At 48.5% G+C, this 11,176-nt stretch overlaps 1 protein-coding gene across 4 annotated transcripts; it reads left to right on the top strand.

Annotated features, from left to right (window-relative positions):
* The first annotated feature begins 88 nt into the window (after positions 1–88).
* fbxo3 (F-box protein 3) lies at positions 89–6,597 on the top strand. 4 transcript variants are annotated; one of them, XR_013937155.1, is made up of 13 exons: positions 89–189; positions 1,664–1,753; positions 1,826–1,989; positions 2,118–2,232; positions 2,406–2,610; positions 2,807–2,852; positions 2,995–3,079; positions 4,031–4,153; positions 4,640–4,755; positions 4,823–4,930; positions 4,997–5,079; positions 6,014–6,294; positions 6,373–6,597. XR_013937155.1 is itself a non-coding variant. In XM_080519607.1 (12 exons), exons 1-12 carry the CDS (start codon positions 107–109, stop codon positions 6,155–6,157), a joined length of 1,341 nt encoding a protein of 446 aa, XP_080375733.1. In that variant the 5' UTR covers positions 89–106; the 3' UTR covers positions 6,158–6,312. The 4 variants fall into 4 exon arrangements, 3 of the variants coding, with proteins under 3 accessions (XP_080375733.1, XP_080375732.1, XP_080375734.1); XM_080519607.1 differs by lacking the exon at positions 6,373–6,597 and having other exon boundaries at positions 1,826–1,968; positions 6,014–6,312; XM_080519606.1 differs by lacking the exon at positions 6,373–6,597 and having other exon boundaries at positions 6,014–6,312.
* The last annotated feature ends 4,579 nt before the right edge of the window (positions 6,598–11,176 follow it).

Raw genomic sequence — 11,176 nt, 5'->3', positions numbered from 1 at the left:
AACGTGGGTATGTAAGACTGTTCTCATGTCGTCCAGGAGGTGGCGCCACTGTTACCGCGTAAGCTCCATAAGAAGAAGAAGAAGAAGGAGCGTCACTCATGCCAACATGGCGGAGCTGCGGATGGACCAGCTACCGACAGACCCGCTGCTGCACGTACTGTCCTACCTCAGCTACCGGGACCTGAGCCGGTAAGTCCTCTCCTACGTCCGCCAGCGGGACGTGAGCTGGTACGTCTCCATCACCGGGCTCGGAGCCTCCCGGAGCCTGATTTAAGAACCGGTGTTTCGGATGAACTGGTTTCCATGCTAACTGTTGACCGATGACCTCGAGCGTCTGTTACTGCTGCGAGTAACAGCCCGATGTTAAAGAGACGACCAACAGTTGCTGTCGTGACAATGTCGTTCAATCGCATTTACAGTCAAGTTAGGAAGTGCCTTACAGCGTATGTGAGTTATTTTAACATCCGCTGAAATCGGTCACCAGATAACACGGAAACCAGGTCACCCAAAACACTACTAGATGCGTAAACAAGCTAGCATAGCTAACTGCTAAATGCAGCACAAACAAAACTGAAATGTTCAACTAATGGTGCAATTCCCAGATTAAAGTTATCTGTCGAGCCGAACTCTTTAATGAATGAGGAAATTGTGACTTAGGTTGATAGTCCTGGGATAAATGTGGTGCTGCAGTCACTGTAAAAGTTCGACCAAAAACCGTGTTTGTTAGCAGAAATGTTAGAAATGTAACAAAGCAGCGAGCGAACAGGACGTTTAAAGAACTATTGTTTTTGTCAAGCTGCTGCACCGGTTTGTTAGACTGAACATGAACAACAGGGTGACATGGTGATGGAGAGACCCTGGGGTGACATGGTGACGGAGAGACCCTGGAGTGACATGGTGACGGAGAGACCCTGGAGTGACATGGTGACGGAGAGACCCTGGGGTGACATGGTGACGGAGAGACCCTGGGGTGACATGGTGACGGAGTGACTGGGTGACATGGTGACGGAGAGACCCTGGAGTGACATGGTGACGGAGTGACTGGGTGACATGGTGACGGAGAGACCCTGGAGTGACATGGTGACGGAGAGACCCTGGGGTGACATGGTGATGGAGTGACTGGGTGACATGGTGATGGAGTGACATGGTGATGGAGTGAAATGTTAAATAATTGGGATGGTTTATGTAATGACCAAAAAACATGATGAGATATTGAAATATGGTCAATCTGAAGTGAAAGACTGAAATCTAAGGATAAAAAACCCAACAAATTTTTGAGTAAAAAGTGTTGAAGTATCTGGTCAAATCAAAGTGAGAAAAACTTGAGAATGATTCATGTGTGAAATAAGAAAATATGTCATGTTTTTGAATATAATATTACAAAAAAGCCAGTTTTATTTTGAAGGGCTGAACATGAATTTCTTTTTTAAATTGTTAAATTATAGATGCAGTTCAACACTGATGTTGAAAATGTTGTATTGTGGGATCGTCATGACGACACATTCAGCTGTGTTGTTGTCTGTTTTATGTCCTAGATTTTCTCCTTCCTTCACCCTTTTAAAACTTCTTATGACAGTTGGTTCTCTCTCTCTCTGTCTCTGTCTCTGTCTCTGTCTCTCTCTCTCTCTCTCTCTCTCTCTCTCTCTCTCGTGTGTGTGTGTAGCTGCGGTGTGGTGAGCAGGAGGCTGAACGAGCTCTCTAAACACAACCCTCTGTGGAAGTGTCTGTGCTGCAAACACTGGCTGCTAACAGAGTGAGTCCTGCACCACCAGCACACTCAGCAGTTCCCTGCAGCACCATGTTCAGTGTGTGTGTGTGTGTGCAGTGCAGAGCGGCAGCACAGCGGCCTGTCCTGGTACTTGTTGTTCAGGCAGTACTACTCGGACCTGGGTCGGTACATCCAGTTCTACCCGGTACTGAAGAGGTGCTGGGAGCAGATGAAGGGCTTCCTGCAGCAAAGGTGTCCACGTATGATCACGTCACTCAAAGGTCATGTGACTCCTCTCACCTTCTGATCCCTGTCACTCCGAACTGTCACATGATCTGAGCTCATTTCTACGTCTCATACTGCAGGTGTTGTGTGTCAGTGCTGATGTGCTGCTTGTCTCGGTCCACAGAGGGCGCCACTGAGGCCGAGCTGAATGACATCGAAGCTCTGATTGGCTGCAGGCTTCCAGATGATTACCGCTGCTCCTATCGGATCCACAATGGCCAGACCCTGGTCATCCCAGGGTGTGTGTGTGTGTGTGCGTGTGTGTGTGTGTGTGTGTGTGTGTGTGTGTGTGTGTGTGTGTGTGTGTGTGTGTGTGTGTGTGTGTGTGTGTGTGTGTGTGTGTGTGTGTGTGTGTGTGTGTGTGTGTGTGTGTGTGTGTGTCAGGCTGATGGGCAGCATGTCTCTGTGTCAGGCTGATGGGCAGCATGTCTCTGTCCAACCACTACCGGTCTGAGGTGCTGCTGGACGTGGAGACGGCGGCGGGCGGCTTCCAGCAGAGGCGGGGCATGAGGGGCTGCCTGCCGCTCACCTTCTGCTTCCACACTGGACTCAGTCAGTACATGGCTCTGCAGCCCGCCGAGGGCCGCTGCTGCTTCGAGAGCTTCTACCCCTGTCCTGTACGTCCTGGAGCGCCACCCACTGCCTCCTGCACTCACTGCTGTCACCCACTCACTGTGTGTGTGTGTGTGTGTGTGTGTGTGTGTGTGTGTGTGTGTGTGTGTGTGTGTGTGTGTGTGTGTGTGTGTGTGTGTGTGTGTGTGTGTGTGTGTGTGTGTGTGTGTGTGTGTGTGTGTGTGTGTGTGTGTGTCTCAGGATCAGATGGCTCAGGATCCTTCAGCCATCGACATGTTCATCACAGGTCAGTTCACACATCTGTCATCTGATTCACGGGCTGTTCACTGTTGCTCATCTTTACCACTTGTGTGTGTGTGTGTGTGTGTGTGTGTGTGTGTGTGTGTGTGTGTGTGTGTGTGTGTGTGTGTGTGTGTGTGTGCACTCAGGCTCGTGTTTCCTGGACTGGTTCACCACCTACGTTCACAACGTTGTGACTGGAGAGTTTCCGATCATCAGAGATCAGATCTTCAGGTGGGATTTGTTTTCTTGCTTCCTTTTGTCAGTCCTTCCTTCCTTCCTTCCTTCCATTATTTCTCATTTTCTTCCTTCCTTGTGTCCTTTCCTTGCTTCCTTCCTTTCCATCTACCTTTCTTGATTCCTTGCTTGCGTGTGTCCTTCCTCCCTCCCTTCCTCCCCCCTCCTTCCTTCCTTCCTTCCTCCCCCCCTACCTCCCTCCCTCCCTTCCTTCCTTCCTTCCTTCCTTCCTCCCCCCCTACCTTCCTCCCTCCCTTCCCCCCCTCCTTCCTTCCTTCCTTCCTTCCTTCCTTCCTTCCTTCCTTCCTCCCCCCCTTCCTCCCTCCCTCCCTTCCTTCCTTCCTTCCTTCCTTCCTTCCTCCCCCCCACCTTCCTCCCTTCCTCCCCCCCCTCCTTCCTTCCTCCCTCCCTTCCTTCCTTCCTTCCTTCCTTCCTCCCCCCCTACCTTCCTCCCTCCCTCCCTCCCTGCCTCCCCCCTCCTTCCTTCCTCCCTCCCTCCCTTCCTTCCTTCCTCCCTCCCTCCCTTCCTTCCTCCCTCCCTTCCCCCCCTCCTTCCTTCCTTCCTTCCCTCCCTCCCTCCCTTCCTTCCTTCCTCCCTCCCTTCCTCCCTTCCTTCCTCCCTCCCTCCCTCCCTCCCTTCCTTCCTTCCTTCCTTCCTCCCCCCCTACCTTCCTTCCTTCCTCCCTCCCTTCCTCCCTTCCTCCCTCCCTCCCTTCCCTCCTTCCTTCCTTCCTTCCTCCCCCCCCCCCCCTTCCTTCCTTGGAGCTTTGGCTGCTAAAGGTTATTGCAGTATCTAGAAATGGCCACAGAATCAGGTTCATTCCCACATGACAATAAGAATGTGCTGCTGAATGACGAGTGTTTCTCCTCCTGGTATGTTTGACTGAGGACATGATTGTGAGTGACTGGTGACGTCTAGCTCCTCATGTGTGTCCTGGCCGTCTGCAGGTACGTCCATGATAAGAGTAGCGTAGCGACCACGGGGGACATCACTGTGTCTGTGTCCACGTCCTTCCTGCCAGAGCTTTCGTCCGTCCACCCGCCACACTTCTTCTTCACCTACCGCATCAGGTGCTTTCAACCACTGATTCAAAGATTTCTCCTGTAAATACAAAGAACCACTTCTTATTGATGTCAGTATTACGTGACTTGCTGTTTTTGTTTCAGACTATTTTCTAAACAACGGAAACTGCATGTTTCATTCCTTTGGTTACGTCGCTTTTAAACAGCCAGTTGACATTTCCTCACTGAATACTTGAGACCTGAGAACCATCAGCAGCTTCTAGCTGACACGAAGCAACTTTACATTTTCAGGCTCAAGAAGCAAGAAGAAGTCATGATGTTGTTTTGGAAACAAGTCATACTTCTTTTATTTGGCACTTTTTTAAGACCTGTCCTATTTATCTTAAGTGTGTGTGTGTGTGTGTGTGTGTGTGTGTGTGTGTGTGTGTGTGTGTGTGTGTGTGTGTGTGTGTGTGTGTGTGTGTGTGTGTGTGTGTGTGTGTGTGTGTGTGTGTGTGTGTGTGTGTGTGTGTGTGTGTGTGTGTGTGTGTGCAGGATAGAGATGTCCAGCTCCGCCCTGCTGGAGGCCGCCTGCCAGCTGGACAGCCGTTACTGGAAGATCACCACCTCCGACGGAAACGTGGAGGAGGTTCAGGGCCCCGGGGTCGTCGGTAGGCGTGGCATGACAAGCAGAGCTGTGATTGGCTGAGAGCCTCTCTGACTGTGTGTGTGGTGCAGGTGAGTTCCCCGTGATGACTCCTGGCAAAGTGCACGAGTACGCCAGCTGCACCACCTTCTCCACGCCGTGGGAGTACATGGAGGGACACTACACCTTCCACAGCCTGGGTGGGTACTGCTGCTCCACCTCGCTGCGTCAGGGAGGCGGAGCTCTGACGTGTGTTTGTCCCGCAGCCAATAAGGGAGAAGTGTTCCAGGTGGCCATTCCACGCTTCCACATGGTGTGTCCGCCCTTCAGGGAGCCGCCGGCTCCAACGGTAACTGAGGCTGCCTGTTGTCCTTCACACATGTTCCATTTGACACATGAACAAATGTCTCCTGTTGTGTTGGCTGGCGTCTAACTCTGGTGGGCGTTCGTCACGTGTTTCATGTGTAGCTTTGGAGGGAAATGTGGTGACAAGCGACTCCGTCAGCTTCCAGTGGAGGGGGCCTGTAACATGTTTTCTTCACCGCTTCCCTGAAGAACCTCCGAAAACAGCTCACTACTCTGACCATTCACTGGCTAACAAGCAACATTTGAATCAGAAAATGCCTTTACTTTTTTATTTTATAAGTACTAAACACAATGCTTCATTTAATTTTTCTTGTAATTATGTTTTTTCCTCATATAGTTTCTGATTGTGCTTAGAATCACCCCCCCCCAAAACATTTTTTTAATAAATATATACTTCCACTAGTTCCACCATATAATTATCTTTTCCCTTCTTTAAAACACACTTCTTGTAAAAGACCAATTGAGTGTCCCAGTGTGTGAAATGGCCAAACCCCTGAACTCCACTGGTCCTTATCACTCGTACGGAGTCAAGCTCATGTTGGCTCAGTGACTTTTAGCAACATATTTGTCCCTCGACATGAAGAAAGTTCTAGAACTTTATAGAAACTTGATAGAATTACCTTGCCTCATTCATGAACATGTCGCTTGTAAAACATTTACACTGTATTGGACATAGATGTTAACATTCAACCAGTTGGAGTGTTTGAACATTGTCAGTGAAAGAGGGACGGAGGGACATGAAGGCCGAGGGACATGCAGGACTTCACATTGTCTTCATGTGGAGGGGCACATCTGTTGCTACATGAGCTTGACTCCATGTGACCCGGACCTCCTCCTTGGCTTGTGGCTTCAGTTTCCTGAACTTCCTTGACTGGAGCCTCTGATTGGCAGCTTGTGGTTTTTGCTCTTTGCGGCAGAAAACGTTGACGCCACATCTGGACCGTGACCACGGCGACGGCGGCTGTTGTGACGGAGATGGAGGCAGTGACAGCGACTTTAGCAGTGTGCGGGGAATTAACATGGCGGCTCTGGAGGGGGCGTGGTGCCCACGCCACATATGACTTCTAGTCGGGAGCAAGGCATTGTGGGACTTCAACCAGAGCCACACCGGGACAAAACTTCCAGCTCAAAGGACCTGACGAGATATTTTCAAAGACTTGAAATTGGTGTTTCGACGAACGATGGACATGAGAGACGAGTGAGATAAAAACACAGAAAATAAAGAAATGCTTGTGTTTTACTTTATTGCTGATCTTCTTTTCTTTAATGGTCAAAGTGTCAGAGTTTTGGAAGAAAACCAGACCAGAGTGATGAACCTATTCCCACAGATGAACAGCTTCATGAGTGACTCCACATACAGAAGCTGAACCGTGGAGGACTCCAGCCCTCCAGGCCCACATTTGGGGAACCGTGCAGAGATCCTAAATAATGCACCAGTTGAATATTTGCGAGCAGAAATCCTGTAGTGTGGGTTCTACTAGAGAGAACCGAGCAGCAGGGGCTGGAACGTCATGAGTACTGGTATGAAAGCAGCACTGCTGCTGCAGCCAAAGCAGTTCATGGCGACTTGGTGAGATTAGAGCGCATGAATTCCTGGGACAATAGAAGCTAACTCGCTTTCACTTGGTTCCAGCAGAACTTCCTCACTGCTCTTCTTTCACTTGACATTTGACATCCACTGGCTTGGAGGCGGAGTTTCCTCTGTTTCCTGTTGGAATAGGAATTCATCACCGTGACGACAGGAGGAGTTCTGTTTGTGCAGTTGTGTCAGCATGAGCATTGTTATTAACTCATTATTCCAGATCAACCCTTGTTAAGCTAATGAGACTTGGAACAAGTCCAGAAGAACAAAAACATTCTTCAAATCTCAGTGACCAGGATTTAATATGTCCAAAAACTTGTTCTCAACACTGTCTCTGCTCCCCCTCCCCTCTCTGAGTGTCCCAAGTGGGCGGGACAATCCCCACGCCAATCAGGATCTTCTCAAAATAAGCAGCTTATTTTCCACGAGATCTGATTGGTCAGGAGACTGCTTTTATTATCTGCTCCGTTAAACATCAGAGTACTAGGGTGATTTATCCCAGTAATAATTGAATCTGCTTGGCATTATGGAAAATCCAGGGTTAATCCTGAAGTCCCCTCAATAAGAGACAATCCTGAGTTATAATATCCTTCTGAGGTTGATTTGTTTGTTTACATGTACATGCTCTGTTTTACACTGAAGTCATGTTTGACTACGTGACATTTGGAATATTGAGTGTAAATAGCTGATGCTCTGCTGAAGGACTGTTGGTGTGTTGAACTCCTGAGTCACACACACACACACACACACACACACACACACACACACACACACACACACACACACACACTGCAGGATCAGAAAAGAGATCTGGTGCCACTTGTCTTTTGTCATCATCCAGTGTGTCTCTAAATGTGAAGGCTTGAAGAATGTTGTGGTGAACCAGCCTTTAGTTTGAACACACCCATTTTCCAGTGAGCCAAGCTGTTGGAACATGATCCTAACGGCTGTTCATTGTCTTCTAGGTCCATTGTTCGAACATGATGAGTCCACTTTTCAGGGTTTCACCTACAAAGACTCTTTGTTGTTAAAGAGGATAAAGCACATGAAGGTAAGGAAAGAAGTGAAATCCATCACAACTGTAGGACAACATGACACATTCCAGCCGATCCCGGCTCTGAGGAGGAGGGCGGAATGGCAGACCGTCTCCGGGAGGACGAGAGCCGGGCAGGTCCGGTCCCAGCTCCGGTCCCGGCTCTGCAGGGCCTCGGTGGGACAGCGTGGAGGCAGTCCCCTCACACATGTTGCCAGGCTGCAGCGGCCAGCCCTGGGACGGTGAGGCGCCAGGCGGAGTCCAGCCAGAGGGTGTAGGCAACGGCCGAGTCCAAGAGGTCGGACACGGGAGCAACAGGTGTGGAGAGGGGGAGCAAGCCCATGGTCCACGGCTTGCCCCCTTCCCTCCCCCACCGGTCCCCATGTCGCCGGTCTCCTGAGAGGTGCTGCCTCCTGGTGTCCCAACCCCACCCCCCTGATGGGGGAGTTGGTTAGGCTGGTGGTGGGGGGGATGTGGCAGAGAGGTAGTGTTAATCAGGTGTGCTGCCTCACCTCTCCGCCCATAGAGGAGCCACCCAGACTGACGGGGTGACAGGAGGGAGACAAAGCCTGTGGGAGAACCTACAACTGCTCCAGAGGCTTACTGCTGGAGGTTTATGGAGCCTCTTTCTTTCAAGAAAATCTACACGTCCTGGGCCTGCTTCTGCAGAAAGTCTCCATCCTCTTGGCCTGCTTCTGCAGGGTTCATCCTGCTACAAAGGCGTTTTTCCTTTCCACAGTTGGTTATACTTGCTTGGAATTGTTGGGTTTTCTCTATAAAAATACCTTGAATTGACTGTATTGTGTTCATTACAGTCCCCCTCTCCACACCTGTTGCTCCCGCTTTTATTACATCTCGGCTGGATTACTGCAGCTCACTTTACTTTGGAGTCAGCCAGTCTTCCCTCACCCTCCAGCTGGTGCAGAACGCTGCTGCTCACCTCTTAACTGGGGTACGTAAGAGTGAGCACATCACCTAACTGGCTTCCCTCCACTGGTTGCCTGTGCTTTTTAGAGTCCGTTTTAAGATTCTTTTATTCGTTTTTAAATCTTTAAATGGTCTGGCCCCGCCTTACCTCTCTGAGCTTCTTCATCCATACGCTCCTGCTCGGTGCCTCAGGTCAGCTGACCGGCTGCTCCTGGAGGTCCCGAGGTCCAAACGGAAGCTCAGAGGGGAAAGAGCCTTTTCCACTGCCGGTCCTCACCTCTGGAATGGTGACAAGCTAAGACAAGCCCCCTCACTGTCCATTTTTAAAACTCGTTTTAAAACACGTTTTTATTCTTTGGCTTTTACCTCAGCGTGAGACTCTGGTCTGGTTTTAGTGCCTTCATTTTTTTTTTTTTTTTTTTTTTTTAATTGTTTTAACCTTTTATGTTTTGTTTATTGTTTTAACATCTTATTGTTTTAATGTTTTTCTTTTGCGACTTATATTCTTATTTACAATGTACAGCACTTTGTTTCAGCTGCGGCTGCTTAAAAGCGCTTTATAAATACAGTTGATTGATTGATTAACTTATCAATAAAGTTGAATTGAATTGATGGAGACCCAGGTCCTTTGATCCTATACTTGGTTGTTTAAAAGGGGTTTCAAGACGACAAGATACGTTTTACCATTGATTTAGCAAAGGCAGTAAAGATGACCATATGCAATGTGCAGCGCTGGACCTCAACGTGTCTCGTGCAGGACAACCAGAGTGCCCAACTTCCGTGGTTCCACACTTTTCTTCTGGTGGGGGCCACACCCCGACAATAGGTTGGGTTTCAGCGCATTTGCTCATTTTGGTCATGGCTTCTGTTGCCAACCCGAATCAGACATCTTTAATCAGTGTGTGTCATGAAAGCTGTGTGCGTGTGTGTGTGTGTGTGTGTGTGTGTGTGTGTGTGTGTGTGTGTGTGTCTGTGTCGTGTCCAGAGAGCTGGTCTGCTTTCATTTCCAGGTCCTCCATGAACACCTTGCTCATTATTGCAGATAGGAACTCTCCCATTGCAAAACATTGTTTTTGTCTGTATATTTCATCATATGACACTCTGAGGAAAGCTGCAGTTGCAGCCAACACTTGTCAGCCAGGTAACAAACATTTCCTGAATTTACCTGTTGTTAAAAAACTCTACATATAACAACAAAATGAACACAATTCAACTCATCCATTGTCGTGGGTTAGGGTTAGTCCTGCAACACTGCAACAATCTAAAAACAATTACTTGTTTGTCATGAGTTACTCAAACATTGACAATATGTATTGATAAACCTTTGACGGGTAATATTAGTTTCACACATTTATGTATTCATTCATACATCATTTCTATTTTTCCTCAGTGTGTTATGGATATGTACCATGACAATAAAATGGAAACTGTTAAAATGACTTTCTTTCACTTGACTTCATTCCTGTGGCTGTTTGTAGCTCAGTTCTGAATGTATTACAGATGGATTGTATTCACTGTATTACACATTGTTAAAAGTACCAATAATCTATTCAGATGATTAACATCTTTCACCACATTACATGCCAGGCATGTGCAGAGAAGTTTGGCTTGTGGGTGTGGTTTTCCTCCTGCTTTTCTCTCCTCCTCCTCTGTCTGCTCTCCAGGTGTCATCAGCACAATCGCCTCCACCTGTGGCTGCTGCTGCCTCCTCCCACACTGGCCAATCACCTCCACCTGCTGCTGCCTCCTCCCACACTGACCAATCACATCCTGCAGTGGTGCTCATGAGAGGACCTGCAGCAATCAGGCTCCTTCACTGGATTCCCCTCTGCCAGGCAGAACTGCTGTGTGTGTGGGGTGCTTGGCATTCAGCTCATTTTACCACAGACGGTGGTTTGTAGTGTGTTTGTGGTCATTTGACCACAGGTGGTGGTTTGTAGTGTGTTTCTGGTCATTTGACCACAGGTGGTGGTTTGTAGTGTGTTTCTGGTCATTTGACCACAGGTGGTGGTTTGTAGTGTGTTTCAGCTCATTTTACCACAGGTGGTGGTTTGTAGTGTGTTTCAGCTCATTTTACCACAGATGGTGGTTTGTAGTGTGTTTCAGCTCATTTTACCACAGATGGTGGTTTGTAGTGTGTTTCAGCTCATTTTACCACAGACGGTAGTTTGTAGTGTGTTTCTGGTCATTTTACCACAGACGGTAGTTTGTAGTGTGTTTCTGGTCATTTTACCACAGACGGTAGTTTGTAGTGTGTTTCAGCTCATTTTACCACAGATGGTGGTTTGTAGTGTGTTTCAGCTCATTTTACCACAGACGGTAGTTTGTAGTGTGTTTCTGGTCATTTTACCACAGACGGTAGTTTGTAGTGTGTTTCTGGTCATTTTACCACAGACGGTGGTTTGTAGTGTGTTTCTGGTCATTTTACCACAGACGGTAGTTTGTAGTGTGTTTCTGGTCATTTTACCACAGACGGTGGTTTGTAGTGTGTTTCTGGTCATTTTACCACAGACGGTGGTTTGTAGTGTGTTTCTGGTC

Source organism: Blennius ocellaris (genome assembly GCF_963422515.1).
Source record: "Blennius ocellaris genome assembly, chromosome: 24".
NCBI classification, from domain to species: Eukaryota; Metazoa; Chordata; class Actinopteri; order Blenniiformes; family Blenniidae; genus Blennius; species Blennius ocellaris.
The sequence above is the reverse complement of the archived record's forward strand: the minus strand, read 5'-3'. Positions and strand labels throughout refer to the sequence as shown.